At 37.4% G+C, this 26,863-nt stretch overlaps 1 protein-coding gene across 1 annotated transcript in view; it reads left to right on the plus strand.

The window, feature by feature from the left end:
• The first annotated feature begins 1,841 nt into the window (after positions 1–1,841).
• Positions 1,842–26,863, plus strand: part of LOC127637468 (inositol 1,4,5-triphosphate receptor associated 2-like) — a 42,267-nt gene continuing 17,245 nt past the window's right edge. The window contains exons 1-22 of the mRNA XM_052118557.1: positions 1,842–2,463; positions 2,895–3,005; positions 4,794–4,974; positions 6,096–6,154; positions 6,258–6,333; positions 7,307–7,465; positions 7,665–7,782; positions 8,648–8,698; positions 8,869–8,946; positions 9,033–9,089; positions 9,995–10,054; positions 10,142–10,206; positions 10,312–10,405; positions 12,420–12,557; positions 12,726–12,827; positions 13,759–13,910; positions 14,594–14,705; positions 15,623–15,938; positions 19,786–19,838; positions 20,458–20,545; positions 22,052–22,208; positions 22,613–22,694. Of these exons, the coding sequence (XP_051974517.1) occupies positions 1,866–2,463; positions 2,895–3,005; positions 4,794–4,974; positions 6,096–6,154; positions 6,258–6,333; positions 7,307–7,465; positions 7,665–7,782; positions 8,648–8,698; positions 8,869–8,946; positions 9,033–9,089; positions 9,995–10,054; positions 10,142–10,206; positions 10,312–10,405; positions 12,420–12,557; positions 12,726–12,827; positions 13,759–13,910; positions 14,594–14,705; positions 15,623–15,938; positions 19,786–19,838; positions 20,458–20,545; positions 22,052–22,208; positions 22,613–22,694 (2,907 nt within the window). The 5' untranslated portion in view covers positions 1,842–1,865. The remainder of the gene's footprint in view (positions 2,464–2,894; positions 3,006–4,793; positions 4,975–6,095; positions 6,155–6,257; positions 6,334–7,306; positions 7,466–7,664; positions 7,783–8,647; positions 8,699–8,868; positions 8,947–9,032; positions 9,090–9,994; positions 10,055–10,141; positions 10,207–10,311; positions 10,406–12,419; positions 12,558–12,725; positions 12,828–13,758; positions 13,911–14,593; positions 14,706–15,622; positions 15,939–19,785; positions 19,839–20,457; positions 20,546–22,051; positions 22,209–22,612; positions 22,695–26,863) is intronic.

The following is a 26,863-nucleotide window of genomic DNA, read 5'->3' on the forward strand; positions in this document are numbered from 1 at the left end:
ATAAGCAGGTCCCCCCAAGGAAACCCATTTTAAATATACATGTTCTAAGCATGTTCATGTTTACGTATGAATATTATGTTTATGTACAATTTGTGTGTACCGCCCTCAAAAGTTATACTTTCATCAGTCTTCATTTTTTCCACAACCACTATTCCGGTTTCAATACAAGTTCAGATCAATCGACAGCATTTGAGGCAAACTAACACAAAAATAATTTTGTCTGGCCCCTCGTTTTCTTTAAAAATAAATAAATACAAATAATCTGGGCTCCAGTGAGACACTTACAATAGAAGTGTATAGGGGACAATCTGTAAACTTTAAAATACTCACTATTTCAAAAGTATAGCCACTAGACATAAAAAAAAATATGCGAGTATTGCAGTGATAAAATCGCTTACTAATATTTTCTTTGTAACGTTATAGGCAATTTTACAATTTAGTTGCCTTGACGACGTAATGTCGACAAACCCTAAAATGACTGCAAAAAACGATGATTTAAACAACTTTACAGCTCAAATAATACAAGAGTTTCAACAGAAGAATTCATGTAAGTGCTTTTATTAAAAAAAAAAAAAAAGTAAGCTACTGCCTTTAAACCCTCCAAAAATTGGCCTCATTCACTTCCAATGTAAATGCCTTAACGTAACCTCGATGTTTGCATTTTTAAAGAAAAGGAGGGATGAGTTGAAATAGTTTTATGTATTTTTTTTTTTTTTGTAAATCAGAATTATGCCGCTAAATGCTGTCGAACGATCTTAACTTGTTTTGAACAGAATATTCCATAAATTGGAGCCATTAGGAAGGCGTCCACCTAATTTGGGTGTTGCCTGATATTGCAGTTCTTATGGTTGACCACACGGTGTCAGTGCGCCACAGCTTTTAATACAGCGTTCGATCAACTGTTAAACGCTTCGTTCGACCTACGGCAACATTTGAACAGATTCAGGTGTGCTTGAGTTGTTTTCAGCTTTTGCGTCTTAATATTAAGCTCTCCCAATATAAATTACCTTCTTAGACAGCACAGACCCCACATTTGAAGGTGTTATATTGATCTTAAATGTGACAAAAAAGGGTTTGCGTCTCTCAGGTGTGTAAAGTTAGCTTGAAGTTGATGTCTGGTTCCCCATTTGTCTAAATCTGACAGGTTTGTTTGCTTTTTTTTTTGTTTTGTACTGTTTAAAATTGTTATTTTGCATTTATAGATGATAGTCTGTGATTAGTTTTTAGGTAAAACACTGAGATATGCGCTACTGTCAGTTTGTTTACAAAAAAATAAAAATTAAATGGCTAATTCAATTTCATGCCTCGCCCCTGTCAAAAAATAAGGACCGTTTAAATTATAGCATGTGGTGGCAGTTTAAAAACGTAACGACCCTTTAAATTACAGCATGTTCTATTGAAACATTTGTGTAAAGTGTATTTAAATTAGCTACACTAATTTGTTACATGATATGGGCTAGCTAGTCTTAAAGTGATAGTTCAGTCAGAAATAATAATAATAAATCTGTCATATTTTACTCACTATTATGTTGCAATATTGCTTTATTCTGTTTGGCAGATGTTAGGCAGCAGGGTCAGAAATAAACTTTTTTGTGAGGGGGGTCATTTTTGCCCCAAACCCCCATAAGCGCTTCAGTCACAATTCACATTCTCTCACTGCATGGAAAAAAAGAGATACCACGAAAGTTAATGGTGTCTGAGGATAACATTCTGCCTAACATTTTTTTTTCTTGTATGAAAGACCAAAAATATGTCAGGTTTTGAATGACACGGCTAATTGATTGAAGTATTTTTATCTCTTTTAACAATTAATTGACTAATTTCCCTGCTGTAGATCGAGGCTTTCTCTCTTTGCTCGTTCCAGCATGGACGTAGGAGTGATCCCAAGACGGCACAACCCTGTGGACAGCATCTGCCGCAAACTGCAGACCATTCAGCGACGAGATCAAGAGGTTAACTCTCCTTTTCAGATACCCAAGTTCCAGTCCAGCAGCTACGACAGCCCTCATTCGGGGCTGCGCCTCAACCTGGAGACCATCCTGAAGAAGCATGGTGTCCGAGCTGATGAAGACTCTGACTCCTCTGTGGGCATGCTGACCCCCACAGCCTCCCCAGGGCCGGGGTCTGGCACCCAAACCCCTCATGTCCCCATAACTCCTGCCAATGCCACTTACACCATCACCAGCACTTTAGGCACACTAGGAGAGAGGAGACCCACCGCACAGACATATAGCCGGCCATTTCGACGCAACTGTTCCACCCCAGCAGCCCAGACTGGAGACAATTATTTCAATTTCACCCCACGTTACACCACACAAACTTTGTTAGAGGAGCCTGACACTGGGAAGCTCCAACCACCTGGCTTGCTCTCATATAACCTGAACTTCTCCTCGGATATGTCTAACATGGACAGTGAACTTCCCTACCCAGCCCTTGTGGTTAAGAGACTTTCATTGGGCGAGGGTAAATAATCTTTGTGACCTGTTCTGTCATTTTGTGTCACTTTGACCCAGAAACACATTTTGAGTTTCATGCACTACAGTGAAATGGAAAGCAATTGAAATGGATTATATCAGCCAACATTTAAATTATTTTCTCTAAGGGAAAAATGAGCTGAAACTTGAATTTTTGCTTTAGTGTATAAAACTCAAAATGTGTTTCTAGGTCAAAGTTATTCAAAATGTTGGAGCATGTCACTTTAACTGATCTATTTAAATGAATTATGTGATATTGCTTTTGTGGTTCACAAGCATTTGCATGAAAAGTATCACCACTGTTTAGTTCCTTTTAAAATATTTGCTCTTTTTAAATTTAGTTCTCTCCATTTTAAATTTAGATTATTAACTTTTGAGCTGGAAAGTGAGTTTTGGTCCATCTATTTGGTTTCTGAACAGGATCTATGTTTCCCTCTGAGCCCAAGAAAGAGAGCATGGCAGAGGTTAGTCTGATTTGTGAGGAAGACCTGTTGGACACAATTTTCCAGGCCTGTGATACACAGTGCAGAGGTACACACACACTGCTATCTGTCTGCTTTAATGCTCCGGTGCATTTGAAATGCATTCAGGAATATTTAGTGGTGCAGGCCATCAAGCAGCACAATGACTAGCTCATACTTGGGATTAGGGATTTAAACAAGCCCCTATCTCTGTGTTAAGTTTTGGTACAAACTTGAACCTTGTTTGTGCTGTCTACATGAATGGAACCTCATGTTGTGCAGCTTATTCAGGAGAGGTGTGCTCATTCATTGTGGAAAGAAAAACCATAGACTTGCATCGAAAAGATGTTGCAAACTAATTAATGATGAGAATATCAAAGTGACTTTGACTTGGGGCAGTACTGAAGCAAATAACCAGAACATACTATAAAATACCAGGTAACTAACCAGAACACCCTAACAACCATGAAGTAATGTGCTAACATCCATTTAGTACACTTTAGGAAAAAGCATAGCAACACCTTTTATAAGAAAATGTTAAAATGTAGTTAAGCTTATTAAATAGGTTAACAACAGTTACAGGTAGGTCTCAACAAACTTAAAGGGCTAGTTCACCCAAAAGTTACAATTCTCTCATTTGCTCGCACTCATGTCATCCCAGATGTGTATGAATTTTTTCTTCTGCAGAACATTAATGAAGATTTTTAGAAGAATATTTCAGCTCTGTTGGGCCATACAATGCAAGAGAATGGTGACCAAAACTTTGAAGCTCTAAAAAACCACAAAGGCATCATGAAAGTAATCCATAAGACTCCAGTGGTTAAATCCATGTCTTCAAAAGCAATACGATGGTGTGGGTGAGAAACAGATCCATATTTATGTCCTTTTTTACTGCAAATTCTCTTCCCTACCCAGTAGGTGGCAATATGCACAAATAATGTGAATCACCAAAAACAGAAGTGAATGTGGAGATTTATTGTAAAAAATAATTAAATATTCATCTGTTTATCACCCACTTTATTATATATCTTTTGAAAATATGAATTTAACCACGGAAATTGTATGGATAATTTTTTTTTGCTGCCTTTATGTGCTTTTTGGACCTGCAAAGTTCTGGCCACCATTCACCGGTGTTGTATGGACCTACAGAGCTGAAATATTCTTCTAAAAACCTTAATTTGTGTTTAACAGAATATAGAAAGTCATACACATCTGGGATGGCATGAGGGTGAGTACGGTAAATGATGAGAGAATTTTCATTTTGGCTGAACTATTGTTATCTCCTCACTCCCACCTCAGATTTACAGATGTTTTTCCTCTCGGAGTTGTGAAGCTGGCAAACATAAAAACTATGTTTTAGTTTGGTCAAAGTAGCCTGTAAAAGTACCTCAGTATTTTGACTCATTCAATCTTTTTAAACTTTTCTTTGAATCATCTTTTTATACAAAAATCACTGACATCACCACTATGACAAATTGTGTTGACAAAGCTCGACCAGCAGTGATGGTTTCCAGTGTTCACACCTAGAGGCAAAAGCCTTCATTGAATACATCCTTGCATGATGTCTCTGGCCTGATGGGCTTTCTCAGATGTTTGGACCCCTATGCTTTTATTCACAGCCATGCTTTCTTTCTTTCCCTGTTCTAGCTTTTTCTGTATTTTTTCAATATACTGCTTGAATATACTCAGACACAGAGTGACTCAGAATGAGTAGGTGTTGATGTGGTTTGTAAACTTACTTTTGCTGTTTGTTTGTGACCAGAGGTCTATGTATGGTGTGATGGCGTCCAGTTGGTCCCAGGTGCTCAATGACTGTAGCGACTGTCTGTAACCATAGTAACACAGCCCTCCTCCATAGGTAAAGTTTATGTGTCACACATTGTGGACTTCTTGAGACACACCACCTGTCGCAGTTCAGAAGACAGTGGTCTAGAGGAGCTGTGCAATATGCTGGATCCAGAGCACAAGGACATCTCCATAGACCTAGACACGTACCATGCCATCATGAAGGAGTGGATTGATGACTGCCGCAACCAGGAGTATGAACACACACCCATATCTGACAAATCAGTTTTTTTTTGCTTTAGAAAGAAATAAACTGTAGGCCGAAGAGTTTCCATTTATAAATTCAACACTTCCTTACACGAAAAACAAAGAAGTCCGCTAGATATTTGATATGTGTTTAGCATTCTAAGGTTTTTGGTGAATTTGAAGTAGCTGTTCACACAGACATGCAACTAGATGTAACACAACAGAACGGAACAGAAATGGAACAGGGTTCTTGAGACAACAAGTTGTTTAAGTTTAGAACAACTTGACATGGTGTTGTAAACTGTAGCACTCATGGCGTGAGATGTCATGACCCAAAAGCCGCAATGTCCGTCTAGCACATCTATATACTCGTAAAGCACTTTATTAGGAACACCTGTATATCTACTTATTCATGCAATTATCTAATTGGCCAATTGTGTGGCAGTAGTGCAATGCATAAAATCATGCAAATATGGGTCAGGAGCTTCAGTTAATGTTCACATCAACTATCAGAATTGGGAATAAATTTGATTTCAGTGGTTTTGATTCAGTGGTCATGATTGTTGATGCCAGACGGGCTGGTTTGAGTATTTCTGTAACTGCTGATCTGGCAATTCCATGCACAACAGTCTCTAGAGTTTACTCAGAATGGTGCCAAAAGCAAAAAATATCCAGTGAGAACCAGTTCTGAGGATGAAAACTCCTTGTTGATGAGAGAGGTCAACGGAGAATGGCCAGACTGGTTAAACTGGTTAAACTAACTACTAAACGACTCTGTACAATTGTAGTTAGCTGAATAGCATCTCAGAATGCACAACACTTCGAACCTTGAGGCGAAAGGGCTACAACAGCAGAAGACCATGTCGGGCACTTTATTAGGACCATAGTGTTCATAATAAAGTGCTCAGTGACTGTATAGACACACAATTTTAAAAATCCAATGTGATCATCAGAGAATGTGTCCTTTGTGAACAATTAGTTTTTGTCTTTTGTAGTTGTTTCCAACTTAAAACTAGCCAAACAGAACATTGATTGTGGATTGATAGCAGACTGTTGTAAATCTACAGTTACTTTCCAGCATTTTCCCCATGACACTTTTTAGAAATCAACACATCTCCTTTTTCTTTAGGAAGGACTCAAAGAATGACACCCATCAGGAATCTTTCAAACTGCTGGACAGTTTATCAGGTGATGTTTTTTTTTAGGAGTATCTTGGTAGAATATCATAGGCTTTTCCATATTAAGGCTGCAGTGTTAAGTTCTAAACATCTCTCTTGTCTCCTCACTATAGCAAAGAGATGTGCTCTTCTAAATATGACGTCAGGCAGTCTAGAAGCATTTGGAGGGGAGGCCTCCAGAGCAGAGCTGTAAGTTTTAAGAGTGCGTGTTGTGCATGTTCAAGATGATGTGTAAATGCATGAGTATGTTATCTGTGATGTTGGGTTTATTGGTTTGTGTGACTGTATCTGGGTAGATGACATGATTTGAGGTTTAGATTTATATGAATGTACAGTATAAGGGAAAGGAAAAAAAAAAAACTTTTTTCAAAAAAGTTTAGCACCATTTGTCTTCCAACTAAAAGGATAGTTTACTACAAAAATTTTAATTTTCTCATCGTTTACTCTCCCAGATGTGCAAATTTCTTTTGCAGAATGCAAATGAAGATTTTTAGAAGAATATCTGAGCTCTGTATGTCCATATGCCATGAGCAAGTGAATTGTGACCAGAACTTTCAAGTTCCAAAAATCACAAAGGCAGTGTAAAAGTAATCCATATGATATTTCAATTCTTTTTTTACTCTAAATATGCTCTCTCACATTAAGAATTTGAAAGTGGAGATTTATAATAAAAAGGACATAAATATTGATCTGAAGACCTAGATTAAACCACAGGAAACATATGGATTATTTTTATGCAGCCCTTTTGTGATTTTTGTTTTTATCTTGAAAGGTCTGGTCACCATTCACTTGCATTGTATGAACCTACAAAGCTGAAATATTCTTCTAAAAATCTTTGTTTGCGTTCAGCAGAAGAAAGTAAGTCATATACATCAGGGATGGCAAGAGGGTGAGTAAATGAAAAGAGAATTTTCATTTTGGGGTGAACGATCCCTTTAAGTGGTCCAAGTCTCTCAGTTAATATGATCATAAAATCTGCATGCATAACAATAATAATAATACATTCTTATAAAAGAATTAGGAAAATTGTGTTTCAAATCATTTTAAATTAAGGACAACACTGCAGCTCTACTTCCCAAAAGTATAGAAGGTCAACTTACTATTTATATGTGTGCATTTTCCTAAGATTTATTCTGATATTATGCATCTATGTTTTGTACAGAGAGACGTCGGATCTGGTGTTCTGTGTGGCAGATCTGCAGCTAAATAATCAGAAGCTCCAGGAGGAGGTTCGTAAACTGAAACAGACGGCAGAGAACATGGAGGACACCAACCAGAAACTTATTGAGGAAAATGAAGAGCTCAAGGCTCAGGCTAAAATGTACAGAAATATGTTCTCTCTTTTTTTTTTTTTTTTGTTCCTGTCCTCCCCTTAGAATACTGAATAATATCCCTTGAGAGTCAATCATTTTTACAGTTACATTCTCTGAACATAACATGCCTGAAGGCACTAGTGTGTTGCCTTATGTCTTTTTCCCCTTCTCTCCTGTCCATCTCATCCCGCAACTTTGCTCCTGCAGGGGGCAGCAGTTATTACAGAAGGAGAAGATGCTGAAAGAGGAAGTTGAAGAGATGAAATTAAGCCTGACGTCCTCTGAAGAGAGTCGAGCTCAGGCCTCAGCTCAGAGAAAGTATATGGTGAGGCATAAGACCCACTCGCCTCTATGACTGCTGCTTAGATATGAATGAGACTCAGGTCTGAAATTAATGCAAACAATGTGCAGAACATGCAGTATATTCAGAATCACATGGATCTGTTTAAGAAATTAACTTGTACATTAAAGGGCAATATTTGACCCGTGGATTTGATTTCAAGGTGCGTTTTTTACCTTTATGAGGGCATATTTTTTTCTAAACATTTAAAACAAACTTTCTCATAATTTTATATCAAAAACTTCAATACAGTCCATTTTATTAATACAAATTCTCAATATTGGGAATTATTACCTCTTACCTTAAGAATTAAATCAACATTAATAAATTTTTTTTATGCCATTTATATGGATAATTAGGTCTTTAATAGAATGCTAAGAACTATTTGAGATGTTACAAATAACAAACGGAAGAAGTTATTACGTGGACCGTTTTTGTCCTCACATTTATATTTTTAGGGGCGTTTGTAATTTTTTTTTTTATATAGCATTTTTGACCAGAGCTGTGCTAAATTTCTGACCATGCAATGGATGGAAATATTAGGATGGTAATATATATTACACAAATCAAGGAGGCAAGCATGTGCACCCAGAGTAAGGATATCCAAGTGCAGGATCAAAACTAGGAAACTGGTTCAAATATAGATGGTAATATTGCCATTGAATGTTTGTTGGAAATTGATTGAATCTTTCACAAAACTGTTTTCACTCATCAAAGTTGTATTTTTATACTAATACAGACATTTAGCTGTGATTTCTTGGTTTACTCGTCACCGACACAGTTCAGTTAGTGAAGAAGGTAGAACAAACATGAAAGCTTGTATAACCTTACTTTCCTATTTTTCCTAAAGGAGCGAGAAAACCAAAGTCTCATATCCAAGATTGCTGCTCTACAGGAAGAGGTATGGCTCCATCCATTCATAGATACATGCATTCATTCAACCATCCAGCCACTTATCAACATGTCCCAGAGGTATAGTCCTCTTTTGAGTTGCACCTTGTTCTTTTTCTTTATCTTTTTCTTTCTTTCTTTACAACCTTCCTCCACATTTCCACTTCATCCCACATTAAGAACATGAAAGTCACACTGGATGCAGAGGAGCTCCAGAAAAAGATGAGTGACCTCTGTGACCTTAACGCTGACCTTCAGGTAGGCCCTATTGTTTTTTTTCACTGATTGGTCTTGTATTTCAGTAAAACATTTAGCTTATTACTTGTGTTTTCTTAAACATTCAGGACCAAGTTCATTCATTTGATGCTGTTCTGGCTGAGAAAGAGTCAATAATTCAGGAGGTCAGTCCGTCTTTCATATATCCAAACCAATGGAAGGAATTAAACATATTTAATAAACATATTGTTTTTTTTGGAATGGTTCTGTTCTGGGCAAACTCCTGGCCCATCCATGCAGCTATGCTTGGACAGAGTAGGGAGACAAAACAGATCCACCAGAATATATTATAACGTGTACAATATTCTTCCATAATTGATAAAAATGAAAAAATATATACAAGTTGCAAACAACGTACAATACATAGAGTTGGATAGATTGTTAGCCTGGATTCTGATGAGAACGGATGCTATAGATGCAAGCTAGAGAAATGCAGGGGCCTGGGTAGCTCAGTGGTAAAGGCAATGGCTACCACTCCTGGAGTTCGCTAGTTCAAATCCAGGGCATGCTAAGCAATCAAATTGGCCCTGTTGCTAGGGAGGGTTGAGTAACACGGGGTAACCGCCTCGTGATCGCTATAATGTTGTTCGGACAACATATTTCCACGGTAACGTGCTGGTAACTCTCAACAAGCCTTAATGAGCGGTTGACGGTCTCTGACATGGAGGCAGCTGAGATTCGTCCTCCGCCACCCGGATTGAGGCAAGTCACAATGCCACCACAAGGACTTAAATACATTGGGAATAGAATAAAAAAAATAAAAAAAAAGCAGTGAATTGACCGCTCTGGTCGCTGGATTGGCCCACATAACTCCATATGCCGAAGTGTCCTTGGGCAAGACACTGAACCCCAAGTTGCTAATGCCTTGCACGGCAGCTCTGCCATCATTGGTGTATAAGTGTCAGTGTGTGGGTGAATGGGACACAGTGTAAAGCATTTGGTAACCGCTAAGGTTAAAAAGGCGCTATGTAAGTGCAGACCATTTACCATCTTTGTTCAGTATCATAACATAACTGCCCTCTTTCTCCAGAAAAATAAACAGATTGATGATCTGAAGGTGGTCATTGTGGAGTATTCCTCAGTTACAGAGGTAATACAAAATGTTCTCTCTGTCTCTCTCTTGTTCTCTCTCACTAATATCTGTTCAATGAATGTGTATGTTATGTTTTCTTCGCAGCTGCTGAGAGCAGACAAGAACAAACTGGAGTGTCAGATGCAGATGATGCAGCCTGATATGAGCATGTAAGACCTCTCTGAAACAAACATAACCCAGCAGGGCAAAGACGCTGACACATCAGTTTTATCAGCAGTTCTTTTACATGCTCCTCTGACCATGTGTGTTGCCAGACCGGGTCTTTCTCTCTCTGTGGCGTACAGACTCAATCAGATGAGTTCAGGCTCTCTTCAGACAGAGTTGGCAATGGCACAGAATCCCTTGGAGGTGTGTGTGTGTGTGTGTGTGTGTGTGTGTGTGTGTGTGTGTGTGTGTGTGTGTGTGTGTGTGTGTGTGTGTGTGTGTGTGTGTGTGTGTGTGTGTGTGTGTGTGAGTGTGTGTAATTCCCTTGTTGGTTTTTGTCCCATACATGGTTGAACTGTCTCTATTTCTCTCGACTCCCAACAGCACTCTTCTGTGGTTCTCTGTCTGCCCACTCTTTCTACTACTCCACTTTCACAGATCGCACTCCGTAATCCACACCCTGTCTGCTTTATACCAAACTTCTCTCTCTCACACACACACACACACACACACACACACACACATATATGATTGTATTGGTGGTTTATGAGGACACTCCATAGACATGATTTGTACCCTGTACAAATATAGTATTCTATCCCCAACCGTAACCTTACCCCCCCAACCCCAACAAAAAACAGAGGCATTATTTCTACATGTGCCATATCTGGGTCTAGTGTCTTCTTGACTTTCACCAAAATCCCCACAAGGCAAGTCAGTCCACTTCATGGCCATCTACTGTAGGCAATCCCTAAAAGCTATTTTCCATTTAGTGGATTTTAAAGGAATGCTGTGGGTTCAATGCAAGTTAAGCTCAATCAACAGCATTTGTGGCATAATGTTGATCACCACAAAAATTTATTTGGACTTTATTTATTTGGAATGTTCATCTGTCCTTTTTGTAAAAAAAAAAAAGCAAAAAAAAAAGCAAATGATGCTTACAATGGAAGTGAATGGGGGCAAAACAAGTGAATGTGGCCATTTTGTGGAGGATTTAAAACTGCAATTGTGAAGCTTAGAATTTGATAAAAGCATATACAATAATTCTTCTATGAAAACTCATGTATTTTTTCTTTTTTTTTAGCTGTAAATTTGTTTAAATCTTAATTTTTAGATTTAAATCTAAAAATCTTAGTTTTAGGACTTTAGATTTTGTTGACGTTACATCGCCATGGAAACAAAGTTGTAAAATATGCTATAATTCAAAGGTAAGTAAGCAATTTTATCAAACTAAAATCATGTTAACGCACATTGTTTACTTCTGGCTAAACTTTTGAAACAGTCAGTCTTTTAATAAAAACTTTGCCCCTATTCACATCCCTTGTATGTGTCTCAGTGCAACCCAGATTTTTTGCTTTTTTTAAAGAAAGGATGTAATCCTTATTTTTGTTGTAATCAATATTATGCTGCAAATGCTGTCAATAGAGCTCAACTTGGATTGAACCTGGAACATTCCTTTTAAAACCTAATAAAAGCAACTTTTTCAGTGTTAAAATTTTCTATCCCAGCTTAAAATGCAGAGACAACTCTAGGGAAGCCATTCATAGGTTAATTTCCTCAAACTGTAAGCACTGTCTCTGGCACTATAAAAATTCCTGTTTGTTACGAGAGAACCATTTAGACCCGCCCCAAAAATGTTACTCAACCAATTGTGTGGGTTAGGGGCGGGACTATCAACAACAGCTGACAAGTTTTTAAAACATTGTTTATTTTTGCAATTCTGTTTGTTGTCACTAGTGTCACAGAAATTACATTCATCAGCGTTAATCACTACTTTTTATTACTTTTTAATCTGTTTTTTGACATTAATATAGCCATGGAAGTTGGCATGGCATTACTTCACAAACAAACAAACCATATTCTGTGTTGGCAAATAGGTATGCAAGAACAGTTCCTATTTATATGTGGACCAAAATCTGTAAAACTGTTTGTCAAAATAACATTTCAATAACATATTTCCAATCAACAATAAAATCTTGCACTGGTAAATTTAGCTGCTTTTACACAAATCAAGCTTTAAAAATGCTCATTCAACAGTAAACAAAAAATGATCAAAAAAGCATTTCTTTCATAGGACTTCCATTCCTATAGCCACTGTATTTAGTGTTACCATTTTTCCTTTCATTTTTCTACATGTGGTCTGTCTCGTTTTATTTAAGCTGTCTCTGCTCTCACATATGGAGTACTCCTAAATAAAGCTAATATTATGTGTGTGTAGGGTTTGGAGCATCTCTCCTCCTCTGTCTGTTTTGCGTCCTCTCTGGATGAGACTCTAGATCGTGAAGTCCTTCTGCTGCTCCAAGGCCCGACGCCAGAGCAGCTGTCTCTGGAATTTAAAGCTCTGATCAGCAGACTAGTAACCAAATTACCCGCTCATCCCACAATACACACTATTTGAAAGAAAACTACTGATATGCAACCACAGTTAGACTAATGTTAAATGTACTAGGTCTCCATCACTATTATCATATTGGTCCATAATTTATTAGAATGTTCATTGTGTGTCAAACATTAATTGTTCCAGAAGAGGGAGTTCAAGCAGGACGGGGTGACCTTTCTCACAGCACTTAGAGGTGTTTCAGAGAGCATTGAAACTCAGGAGGCCAACTCTGACTTCAAGCTGCAGGTGAGAAGATTAGTTCCACTAAATCAAATTTTAGTCTTGCCTTTTTATGTCCTGATGAGAGTTTGACATGCTCCGTGTGTTTAAAGAAAAGGAACGGTAAGCTATATTAATACCTACATGAACATATATGTACTGTATATAAAAGGAAAGAGTCAGTGCTGAGTCACATCAGTGTTGGCTATATACGTGGGCTTTTGAAAATTATACAAGAACTCACTCCCTTTCCCTTCTCTGAGCTTTTACCAAGGACATTACATAACTCTTCCTCGCTGAACATGGCAATTGTGTTTGTGTGTGCTCATTGGACCGCATCAGTACGTGCAGTCAACAATACAGGCCGATATTACACTCTCTCAAATTCCCACGATGCACAGGGACAGTGTGCTGGGTCAGAGATACTCTGAGGTCTTTGCAGAATTTTGGTGATTAAAGTATAAATCAATCAACTTTCATATCCTCCAATCAGTCTTCTAAGCAGCCAAATTGTCCCAGTTGCTAGGGAGGGTAGAATCACATGGGGTAACCTCCTCATGGTCGCTATAATGTGGTTCGCTCTCAATGGGGCGCATGGTGTGTTGTGCTTGGATGCCGCGGAGAATATCGTGAAGCCTCCACACGCGCCATGTCTCCGCGGTAACGTGCTAAATAAGTCACGTGATAAGCTGCGCAGATTGACGGTCTCAGACACAAAGGCAACTGAGATTCGTCCTTCACCACCCATATTGAGGCGAGTCGCTACACCAACATGAGAACTTAAAGCACATTGGGCATTCCAAATTGGGGAGAAAAAGGGGAGGGAAATTATTTTTTTTATCTTTCTTCTATCCAGTCACATTTTACTGGTATTAGTGATCTACCTGTGCCTTGTGGGAGTTTTTGTGTTATATTTTGTTTCAATGAGCCCCATTGTTGAAGTGATAAACTGCTGCAGGGCCTGGAGGTGCAGCTTGAGCAGAGAAGAAATGACTGGAGCCGCAGTCTCGAGCAGTTAGACCAGTACACAGACTCTCTAGAGAAGGAGCTTCTGAAGATGGCCAGCAACATGAGACGGTCTCGTACGGAGATTCTGCACTTGTCTGTCAAGTAAGTGAACTGATGCAGGAGATGGTTATGGAAATGTTTTCTCATCTTACTATTATTGTTAGGTAGACTTACATTTGGAATAAACATAGTCTTTTTCGATTAAAGGGAAAGTTCAAGAATGAAAATGAAAATACTCTCATCATTTACACACGCTCGTGCCATTCTGGCACGAGCGTGAGTAAATGATGAGAGTATTTATTCTGCTGAACACAAAGATTTTTATAAGAATATCTCAGCTTTGTCAGGTTTTCGGCTTCTTGGCCTGTCCATGCATAACGTGCAATACATTTTAGTTTAATATATATAAGCAATATTTCACACCCTGGATCAATGATTTTCAGAGGCATTTATTACTTTTTACCAATTTTTGTTTTTATATATAAAAAATCCACTGCATATTATTCTTTTATGCCAAAGTCATTTTATTCATTAAAATATATTCTCCATCTGAATAATTGGAATAATTAACAAAGCCTGAAATAGAATTTAAAGAAAAAAATCAGATGTTACAGATTTTCATTATGGAGGAACTTTGGTCCTACATTTTTACATTTTGGTGGTATTTTTGTTGCTTTAAGTATCTTTTTGGCCCTGAACCCCTTTTATTTCAGACCCAGTGTCAGGAAAATAATTTTTGGAGTTTGCAGTGGATTCAGTGAGTAGTATGTATTTTTTTTTTTTAGGGTGCAAGAGCAGGAGAGTCAGAAACAGCAGTTGCGGGAGGAACTCGACCGGCTTAAGACACCGCTGGACAACAGAGAGGCCAGCAGCCAAACACCAGATCATCTACAGCAGGTACAATAATATAATCTAATACTGCTTTCAGTGTCTGGACATGCTTCGGCATATGTGTGCATAAAAACTGAAAACAGATTTTGATTCTGCCTTCAAACAAACAAAAATAAAGATTTTTGTGAGTTTCTGCAGATCACAGATGGGCTGAGTTTTACAGTCTCATTACAAGATGCTGGGAGCTATGTGTGTAGGAGGCAAGTTTTTTTTTAGCCAGTATGAAACGCACTCCAAACTTGACTTTATCTTGAACTCATCTCAAGAGATTAGACAGCGTTGACAGACTAACCCACAAGTTCTTGGATTCAGAACTTGCTTCATCTTGGAGTTTTAGTCACTTTTACTAAAGTGTTTATGTAGTCTCTGAGTTGCTGTCACCCACTGATTACATGTGATTTGAAGGAATAATTTTTAAAGGAATGGTTTGCCCAACAACAATTTATTTTACTCTTTATCAATTTTCAACCCTGTATGACATTGTGAAGTCATTTTGAAGAATCTTAACACTGCTTTTTTCCATACAGTGACAGTTCTTGGTAACCACAACTGTTAAGCTCCAAAAACCCACCTTAAAATCACCATAAAAAAGGTCCATTTTACTTGTGTGCTACATTATACAAGTCGTCTGAAGCATACTGTGGCTTTATGTGTGGAGCAGGCAGAACTTTAAGTTGTTCTTCATTGATATTTTTTGCGACTGGCATGTAGAAAATGGCATATCAATGCGTTGTGCCAGGTTACGTTGGTTCTTTTGTGTCGCATTTGAATGTGCTGAGTCAGTTTGAATGAAAAATAATATCTAATGATGTAATTTAATATAATCGTAATATAATATAATAAATAACCGCATACAGGTTTGGAATGAACTTGGTGTGAACTATTGTATCTTGTGAACAGTATATGTGTGCATATGTTTTCAGGTAGTGGAAGAGCTGGATGGCCCCTGTCTTGAATGGGACGAAGAATATGTGTTGTCTGAGTCACCTCCTTTACAAGAGCTCAGACCTGATCAGGAAATGCTCCAGGAACTGGAAGATGAAGAAGAGCTGCAGGCCTTGAAAGAGGAGGAGGACCAGACTGAGACCATAAGTGACAAGATCCAGGTAGTCATGGATAGGACTGAGGGAGAAGGTGAAGCAACGCAGGATTCAGGAGTAGAAACTGAGGAGCTTCAAAGAGACTCTGCGCTCTCCCAGAGAGCTCTACCAGACGACATCACTGACGAAGAATTGCAAAGTAAGAAATGCATCATGAATTAATTAGGCATGTTTTTCCATGGTATGTTTTAATTTTCTTTGCACATAGTTTTTTTCTAGAAGTTCCAGTCATAGTCTTAAACTGTACACAACACAACAAGATACCAATCTAAGATTTTAACCGTGAAAAAACATGAAATTTAAAAAAATTAAATGGTTAGTTTTTCTTCAAAATGTATCATTTGTCAGACTGTGATTGTGTTTCTGAAGGGTAAATCTTGAAGACTTTTTAATTTTATTTAGTTATTATTTATACCACTATACTTTGTTCTATTACACTGGCATTGATTTTAAAAACTAGTCAACATTGCTGTAATGGGGTTTCAAATACAGCTGCTGCGGGAGTGACTGTAAATTTGGTATCTTTTTTTTTTTTTTTTCCACATTTTGAAAGCCATAGAAATGTAATGATGGATTTTTTTTGCTTTTGAAATTGACCCCGCTACAGTTTACTTTCCCATTCCAAACTGGTTCATGAAGAATAATTTTTGCCTCTGTTCAGGTCTCATGTTAGTGTGCATTTAAGACCTCATAGATGTCTGCTGTGAATGGTTACATTGATTCTAAAGTACATCCAGAGGACAATGAGCCTGTGTCAAAGGGTGTGTAATCCTTCCTTAATCCCTAGGGGCACAGGGCAGGCAGCCATGCCTGAAGTTTAAACACAGGTTTTGGAAATGCAGGGTCACCCTAGCTACAGAAGCTACCTTATTTGGCTTTCCACCCCACATGTTCTGCCATCTTTGGCCACACTCAGCAATGCATAATGAACCTTGTGACCTTATCTCCATCCTTCATCACATGACTGCAGACTATAACCACCAGAGGCTGGTCACTTCATAAACCCCATTATCTTGTCATTACAACTTGGCATGGCAGTGAGGGCATTTTAAAGTAACAAAAATCAAGACATAAAAATAGGACTGTTTCATATGTAACTTAATCAACATTAAAGGGATAGTTCACCCAAAAATTTAAATTCTCTTATTTACTCACCTACATGCAAAAACAACAACTACTACAACAACAAAAAAACCATTCTCAGAAAATAGTTTTCCTAAAAATTAGGATTGTCAATCGCAAATTATTTTTTATCGAATTAATTAAACAGTGTCCCGATTAATTAATCGCATATACAAATATTTGCTGAGAAAGCCCCTCATTTAACAATAATTCAATATATAATGATGAAATAATTATACATAGTTATCTTTTAAATATTAAAAAATTATATATATTCAAATAATTAAAATACATTACATTCTTGTGTCTGAAGAGTTCATCATTGATAAGACAATACAAAAAGCGGCTTTAGTATACCAAAGTATTGTTTACTACCATATTATTGATCATAAGTCAATCATTGGCATACAGTTCACAACAATCCATTTCACAAGGGAATTTGTCAATCAGTTTGAGATTTATTATGAGGGCTTGTTTAAGGACCTGTGAATTTACACCTGTGTCAGACAGATGCTTATGTAGCATCTCGGGTGCGTTGCATCATAAACATCAAATTTTTAGGTCACTGTGTCAAGTTAAATATAGTTTAATAATTCAAACACATCTTGAGATCCCTTAGTTCTGATTTGCGCTTCATCAAGTGTTTTGAACGCAAGAAGGTAAAGCATGTTTGTGTTGTGCTGCCTGCTGAAGGGTTGTTTTGTTCACCGTATAAACTGTGCATTGCTCACACAGCTGAAGTTTCACTTACTGCCCTCTGGAATAAACAGGTGGTACTACAAGCTTGCATTTCTCAGGAATCTTCCTTATTATGGTCCGGGGGCATTGCGATTTATTTATGTAAAAGTTTTTAATGCGTTAATTTTTATAAAATTAATCGCACTGAATTAACATGTTAAATTGACAGCCCTACTAAAAATGTATGTCCACATATAGCATAATTAACTCTGATACAAGTAATGGCCAGCATCATGCAGTCACTGACAACCAGGTTAAAATAAATGTATACATTATAAATTCTGAATCCATGTACTGATTACCATTGTCCCATATCTGCCAAACATTGAGTGTTTCATCTACATCATCTACAGCCTGAAACATTTGATTTGAAAGTTTGAATTGAATGCACTTGGCTTCATAGACAAGCTCCCTATTTAGTGAATTACCTCCATTGTGCTGTCTGTCTGCATTGGTCTGAGCAGTTTGAAATGCGCTGTTTTATCCTAACTCCATATAAAGCCTCTAAAAGCAATTAATTTTTTCTAAATGTGAAAATGGACTTTAAATATAGGATTTCTAATAAAAAAAACTAGCAATATTTTCCACAATAGTGTACATTGTGTTTAGAATTTTGTGATAAATTACTACAATTTAAAAAATGGCTTATCGGATGAGACAAAAGACTTTAATCTTTTGACTCAAACAGGTTTCAGTGTAAAAATGTAAGTTTCTTACCAGATGTCGTTTTGTTGGCGGTTTTCCCAAAGACAATGGCTGTGTCTCGTTTGGAAGGCTGCGTCCTCCGGAGGTCGCATTTGTCGGCAGCAAATGACATCGAGGCTGTCTCGTTTCAAAAAAGCGAGTAGGACACTTTGAATGCAGCCTATGAATGCGACCTTCTTTCACGGGAATGAGGTGTAGCCTTCGTGGGCACTCTCAACCCACAAATCTTGTCACAAATGTCAACAAAATGTCAAAAATAAAAAGACTACAATTAGCCCATAAATACTGTTCAAACGCAAGTTATGTTAATTCACAAGATGAAGTACCTGCGTAGACAGGTGCAGAGTATATAATATGTATATTAATATATAATTAAAATAAAGTATTATAGACTAGAAGTACACCTGTAAAATCTATTTGCTTTTCTCTTTACATCATTATAACCAAAAGCGACTTTGTTCCCTTGTCAAAGCGCTCGTGCTTGGTAAAGTGGCGTGCTGTCATAGCAACCAAGTTCTGTTTCCATTTGTCCTACGAAGGCCGTCTTGTTTAAAGGAGAATGCTCAGTATACTGCAGCCTTCAAAGGACGCATCCTAGCTAGCATGCTGCCTTTGAAACTAGACACAGCTAACTCTGCTGTGATCAGTGCCATGTTGTTTTGTCACATGACTCTCTTGTGTGTGTGTGTGTGTGTGTGTGTGTGTGTGTGTGTGTGTGTGTGTGTGTGTGTGTGTGTGTGTGTGTGTGTGGAATGTTTAACCTGTTACTGACAGCCCAGAGTGTTTAAATTAAATGAAATTTGGCGGGGCGTATAGCAAAGCCAGAATACAATGTCCATGGATTAGGATGTGGCGTCGCACAAGGTTGATACTAATTCAGATTAATCAGTGCATTTTATTCACAAGAAAAATGTTTCTATGCGTAATCTTTCATTTAAAATGTTATACCTTGCACTGCCCCTGAAACTAAATTCTTTTTCAGATAACCTCAACTAGGCTCGATTCCTATGTTGTAGTAAATGGAGCCTTTCTAAAATCTTGGCAATATATTACACTAATTTAATACCAGTTAATTTATAAAGGTTATAGTAATAATAACAAATAACAGATCTGAAAATGAAGTGTTTGTGAAAGTAAACTTGACCTCCAGTCTCCACATCCCAGTCAAAAAGTCTCCTTTAAAGTAGGTGCAGAAGGTGTTTCAGATGGGCAGTTGTCCTCCACATTTGACTACAAACTCTGGTATGGAATGCCCACTTTTTACTAACCAATCAATTCCTGATTGATGAAACCATGGCCCACACACATTATTTTGTATTTTGAGTGGAGTGTCTTGTTTACTCAGAAATGTGCCACATTATGGAAATAAAGTGGTTTGCATATAGTTGCATTTTATGGGGACATTTTATGTTCTGTTTCAGAAACTCCATTTGTGGATAAGGGAGGAATGCAGAGGCCTTGCACATCTCCAAAGGTATGCTTGGGTTCCTCTCGCCTCCATGTCCCGTAGTCTACAAAATACAAGCAAACAAATGAATTTATTGTGTAACTATTGATATTGAATATCAGTCTTATGATGCAGTGGCATAAGAGTTGCCATTTTATGTACACTGATAGCTGATTTCAAAGCCTTTCATTCTTTTGATTCACAGTTAAAAGCCTGCAGAGTGGCTGACCATGAAATTCAAAAACAAGTTGTTTCTATTTGACCTTGTCATGTGTTAGGCGTGCCAAGCCACATTGTTTTTATCATTGTCATGGCAATTTAATGTACTCTTAATTTGCATTATTTGTCAGTGTGTCCATGTGAGCTCATATTGCCAGGACGATGACAGTTTTACTAGGGGATGCTACTTCCTGAATGCTTGCAGGAAATGGAGTGACCTTTAAAGACAAACACACAGTGAAAGAGTCTTCATAGCACCTGAGTGAACTTGTCACGATTTGCCTTGCAAATATTTAGTGTGTGGATTTTCTTCCATCAGTATTCATAAGTAGCCAAGCACAATATGCCGTCTTTAGGAAGTTGTTCTCCCTGGCAGAGTAGAAGCTACTTTTTGCTGGCCCTCTGAATCTTTTTCTGGCCACTGCAGGAGGAATCCAGACTCCCAGAATGCACTGGGCCTGAAGACGCCCACGAGCAGGCTGCTGCTCTGCCTCACACCCACAGTCAGTGTGCTGGTAAGAGCTCTTCCCCTTTGCTCATCTTTCTCTGCATTGTGCTCTCTATCATTTTAGTAACATACTACACGGGATTACTTTTTTCTTTTTTTCTCTCATTTGAATGGAATAAAGATTTCACAAGGGTCCTTTTTTAACTTTTTGTAAAGGAAAAGTTCACCTAAAAGTTAAAATTGTCAATTTATCCCCCCTCATGTCGCTCCAAACCAGTTTGACCTTCTTTATTTTGCAGAACACAAAGGGAGATATTTTACAGAATGTCTGATCGCTGATATCCATAAAATGGCAGTTGATAGTGACTCACTTGAAAGCTTAAAGCACTAAGACGTGTCATAAAAGTAGTCATATTCCAAGTCATACGATCATTTTGATTGATGAACAAACCAAAATTCAAGTCTCTATTCACTTTTAAATCAAGTAATTGAGCAACTACACTCACTGAGCACTTTATTAGAAACACTATGGTCATAATAAATTGCCTTATGTGGTGTTCTGCTGTTGTAGACCATCTGCCTCAAGGTTCAAAATGCTATTGTGATCACGTGCAAAATTTGAGAAATGTTTTCTCCAATCTGATATTTGATGTGAACTTTAACTGAAATTCCTGGCCCGTATCTGCATGATTTTATGCACTGCACTGCTGCCACATAATTGGCTGATTAGATAATCGCATGAATAAGTAGGTTTACAGGTGTTCCTAATAAAGTACTCAATGAGTGCATGTACATATGTGTCAATATAATTGATCAAACCTCATTGAATCTTATGTGTCTTGTGACTAAACATCATGACACTAGAATCAATGATGTTTGATGTTATTGCAATGTTTGATATGTGTATCGTATTTGGAGTTGTTCAGTGATTTGATCTGAGAGTAAATATCAAATTTAAAGTATGTTAATCTTCACACAATGTGGTTGTGTGTCTTCAGAAGACTTCTAAAATGGTGCACATCATATCGACCACACAGTGGTGTTATGAAGTCGTTTTTTTTTTTTTTTTGTCTTGACAGCTCAGTGACACTTCGCTTTCATTATATGGTGATAAGATGTGTAAAACATTTTTAAAAAATGTCTTTTTGTTTTCCACAAAAGAAGGACAACTGGGTTTGGAGCAGGGTCAGAAATTTAGGGACAAATATAGTTCTGTAAAATATGAATTAATAATGTTGGTTTAATTATTTTAAAGATTTTGTGTGTGTGTATATATGTGTACATATGAGAAAAACTATTGAAGTATTTGATCTAAAAGGATGAGAAATGGTTTGTTTCAAATGGTTAGAAAAAATATGCTATCATAAAGGTAAAAAGTGCCCCTGTAAATCAAATTCCAGGGGCAAAAATTACCCTTTTAATGTACATGTTAAATCCTGAAACAGAATGACAGGAGGGTGTGTAAATAATGACAGAATTTTCATTTTTGGGTAAACTATTCCTTTAATATAATGTGACTTATTATTATTAATCTCCACCAAATGACCAAACACGCCTCCCTCTTTCTCTCCAGATGACCTATCACTTAGGTCTGAGACGCTAAATGAGCAGGTGACCTCAGTCCCAGACCTCAGTTCATGTCCTGCACTCTCCTCCTTTGTTACATCTGTGGTGGTATCTCCCTCCACAGCGCAGCCTGAAGTGGGTGAATCCATTTCTTTGACTGGAAGGTGAGGCGCTTCACCCCACTTTTTCGCATGTGTACAATTTCCATACGTCAGCATTTGCTTTGGCTCACTGCTATAAAGTGTTAGTTAATGATTCACCAAAATGAAATTATGGTCTACTTCCATTTGAAAAGCCACCCTCACACCCCATTATCACATTTGCTAGTCAAATGTGTGTTGTCTTTCCTGTGTGTGTGTGTGTGGGGTTGCTTTGTATAGACTTAGTAAGGAATAATTACTACTACCCAAACCCGCTTTGCATACTCATCATGCACCTGCGTGGCCGGGCTCGGACAGACGCACCATCCGCGCTCTGCTGAAGCGTATGGAGTACAGCTGCATCCTGAAAGTTCAGAAAAACAAAACTACAATAAAGTGACAGTCTTTTCTCTTTCCTGTCGGGTCAGGAGCCAGCAGCATTCGGCAGCCACAAACCGAGGAACTGAGGAAGAAAGTGCGGCCTTCACAGCCGACATGAGTGACTCACAGGTCAGTTTGAGGAAACTGAGGAAACCAAGGGGAAGCTTGTTGCGTTTGTAGTGCTGCTTGCCATTTCTCTCCACTTCCCCATTTGTGTTTCTTGGTCTTTCTTGTGTTGCCCTTTTCTCTCGTCACGTTACTTTGCAAAAAACTTCCGGATCGGCTGCTCTGTTGTGAGAGAGTAGATCTTCTTTCTGTTGTGCCGTAGAGGTGGGCCTGCAGTTGGTGGCCGGAAAGGGTCTGGATGGCGGTGAGCAGAAATATATAGGATGTGCAAACCATGTATATAGAATGTGATGATCTTGGGCTATGGTTGTTTATTCTGATAGCTCTGTACGTGCCACTTTGCAAGAACCAGAGAAATCCATTAATATAAGCACATACTAAGGTTGTCTGGCAAAATAATTTCTGTAAATGTTGTCTGCAAAATTGCTTGTCCGTAGTCATATACAAACTACTTTGGTATATTTTCTTTTTGTGCAAAGTCAGATGAAATTTGAATGTATGCCATGCTAATTGGCTCATTGTTGACTTGCCTCATAACCATTGTTTATTTATGATGATAAGACGGGAGATGTTCAGGGGAACTTGGAATGCAACCAAAATGAACTCTACTATCTGAGGGCTTTTTCCATTACAGTTAATTGACAGTTAGCTAAAGAGATGGTAAGTGTTAAACCAGTAATAGTTAGAGATCTGGCAGAACATCAGTGTAATGTCATCTTGTGCAATGTGTCTAGTTTTAATAATTTTTGTATTATTCCAGTATTGTAGATGAGGGCTACATAGACTTGTCTATAGACAATATGTTGTTATGTGTGGTTTATAGAAATGCTTTAATAGTGGCTGACCTACAGTACAGTGTATGGCTTTTTTAACATCTGATGTTGATATCTTAAGAGCAGGGTGGACAATAAACAATGGAAAATCAGACAGACAGAATTGTTACATTTTACACCATATTTGCTAAAAATTCCCTAAAACATGCCTAAGTAAAAATGAAAACCGAATATGTTTTATTATCTGTTGACAAGGCTTTCAGTAGATTTGCACTACCACTGATATAGAGGGGAACTTCCAAATCTGTTAATGAGCCAAGCAACAGTTATCGACAGATGCATATTGTATCAAAATGGACAAATATTAGAGATGCACCGATTGTGAAATTCTTGACCGATACCGATGTTTAAAATAACAATTTGGCCGATTACAGTTTTTTAATAATCCCACTTTTGTGCCAGTGATTTAAAGAAATCTTCATTATAAAAATAAATTAGCTGTTTTTATAAATGAGCCCTACATCATATGTTTGAGCAAAAATTCAATCATACAAATTTATGAAACAACATTTAATATAAACTTCTTTTGCATGACAAAGTTTCTTTCTTTTTTCAAGAGCCTTTTTTGCCTGCCTACATCTGCCTACTCAATGTGAAGAATTTCAGTACATAGCCGAACAAATTTTTTTTTGTGAAACATAAATTTAAATCTAAAAGTGATTATAAAAGGAATAAAAGATAAATAGAAACATAAATAAGGGGTATCTTTATCTACAGAATAAAAAGTTTTAGTGTTCCATTAAGCACAAACTTGCAGTATGTTGAAACATGGAGCTGAACATGGGCCTCTTTACAAAACAAAAATTGTCTTCTTGGGAATACCTTCCCATATTTTGCAAGCGAGCGCCCAGTGGTGCCTGCAGCTGTACGCACTGTGCATACCATGAACGCTCCGACTGACCTGAGAAATGTTTACTCTCAGAATATTTCACCAATAATGAAATGTGCCCCGTATTTCTGTTGGGTCTAAAAGAACTAGCAATGCCAATTTGCAAATGAATAATTCTTTTGAGTTGGTTCTTTTCAGTGAATTGGCCAAACAGGCTTGCAAAATTGTCTGAATTGATTCGTGATTCAGTACAATTCGTTCAGAGTGCTCTCTCACTGAATCATTTGGAGAGGTTTTTCACACAGTAAAACAGCTTCTGGATATTTACGAATACAGTGCTGGATACACTGCATATTTACCTGCTGTCTTTTTAAGAAGTACATTTCAGAAACTTCAACTAGTGTTGTGTCATGTGAACAAGGGGCTGTTCAAACTGAAATTGTTCGTGCTGTTTTTCAATCATCCATGTAAACATTCACTACAATTGAATTTTGACAACTGCATCACGTTTCATTGTGTTTTTAGCATTTCTTATGAGAGCACAGCATTTTTAGACACTGCCAAACGCAGATGTTTTCAATTTGAACATCTTCAACTTATAAAAACGCGTCTCGAAACTCCTGCGTTCTGCTCTGTGTTGTGGTGCGTTTGGCTTTTTTAAGCGTGAAAAAGCATCTTTCAGAACGGTTACTGTAAGAACTGCTTTAGCCAATAGTTACATGAATGCTACTTATACTCGAGAAAATAAATAAATGCTTATCTCAAAGTCACCAGAATTTAATGCTTTGGCGCTGTACTATAGGACCACCTGTTGGATCTTCTCCGAATCTGCAGCTGGGTAGGCAACTGTTGTCCAAGTCGACCATAAGTAACCAACGTGTATATATATATATATATATATATATATATATATATATATATATATATATATATATAAAATATTCAGATAATTAAAATGCATTACATTCTTAATCATTGATAAGACAATACAAAAAGCGGCTTTACAGTTTACAGTGATATTTACAGTTCACAGCAATCCATTTCACAAGTGAATTTGTCAGTCAGTTGGAGATTTATTATGAGTGCTTGTTTAAGGACCCATCATTTTACACCTGCATAAGAGATTTATTTTTATTAATGCTTACAAAATTTTATATCTAGAGCCAAGAGGTATATTAAAACAAACAACAACAAAAAGGTAAATAAATAGTTTAATAAAAATATCAAATTGTTTACATATTTCAATACACTTTACAGCTTTCTTGTTACTCAAATTGGAAATTGTTCTTAGGTATTGCTGAACCTCTGAATTAAAAATTAAATCTAATGGTTTATAACCACCATACTTTTATGAATACTAAACTTTGCCAACAAAAGCAGAACATTGAATCAAATAATATTCCTTCTGAAGAGACATGTCATAGTAAAAAAAACAAATAAAACATTTTCAAAACAAAGTTGAAAGCTGGGAATAATATGATCTCTAACAATCTTGCAGAAATCAGACCATAAACAAGTCGAATAGGAACAAATCCAAAATCACAATTAAATCTCTCTACAAGAAAATAATTGGTGAGGTAGTACTTATAAGTTTGAAGGAAATTTTTTCGTGATTAAATATTTATGGTTAATTTCCAAATTTTGTACCATCTCAATCCAGCGTCAGACATGCTTGTGTAGTGTCTTGGGTGCATTGCATCATAAACATAAAATGTTTAGGTCACTGTTTCAAGTTAAATATAGTTTAATAATTCAAACACATCTTGAGATCCCTTAGTTTGCATTTGCGCTCCTTCAAGTGTTTTCAACGCAAGAACGTGTTGTTCTGCCTACTGAAGATTTTTTCTTCACTGTATAAACTGCGTTGAGCGTTGCTCATACAGCTGAAATTTCACTTACTGCCCTCTGTATACAGGTGGTACTACAAGCTTGCATTTCTCAGGACTCTTCCTTATTATGGTCCGGGGGGCATTGCGTTTAAATGCGTTAATTATTTTTAACGCATCATTTTTAGTCAAATTTATCGCACTGAATTAACGCGTTAAATCGTCAGCCCTAATATAAACTGATAAACATCCTGCCACTGCCATCGGTGAATGACATCGTATTTGCCAATAGGCCGATGGCAGTCAACAAGGTGAATATCGTCCGATACCGATGTTTGGGTGATAAATTGGTGCATCCCTAACAAATATCTGATATATTTGTTTGTCACTGATTGTGCACAAGTCAGATATGAATACAGAGAAGCTGGCTGCTTTAGATAACAAAATGTGACAAGACTTTGATGATCCCAGTCAGGAAATCCAGGTATTGCTAGATGGGGAATAGTTAAAGCAGTTAAAGAATGTTCCAGGTTGAGTAGAAGTTAAAGGGAAAGTTCACCCCGAAATGAAAATGCTCTTATCATTTAATCACCCTCTTGCAATCCCAGATGTGTGTGACTTTCTTTTGCGGAACACAGACAAAGATTTTTAGAAGAATATCTCAGCTCTGTAGGTCCATACAAT

Source organism: Xyrauchen texanus, chromosome 45 (assembly GCF_025860055.1).
Source record: "Xyrauchen texanus isolate HMW12.3.18 chromosome 45, RBS_HiC_50CHRs, whole genome shotgun sequence".
NCBI lineage: Eukaryota > Metazoa > Chordata > Actinopteri > Cypriniformes > Catostomidae > Xyrauchen > Xyrauchen texanus.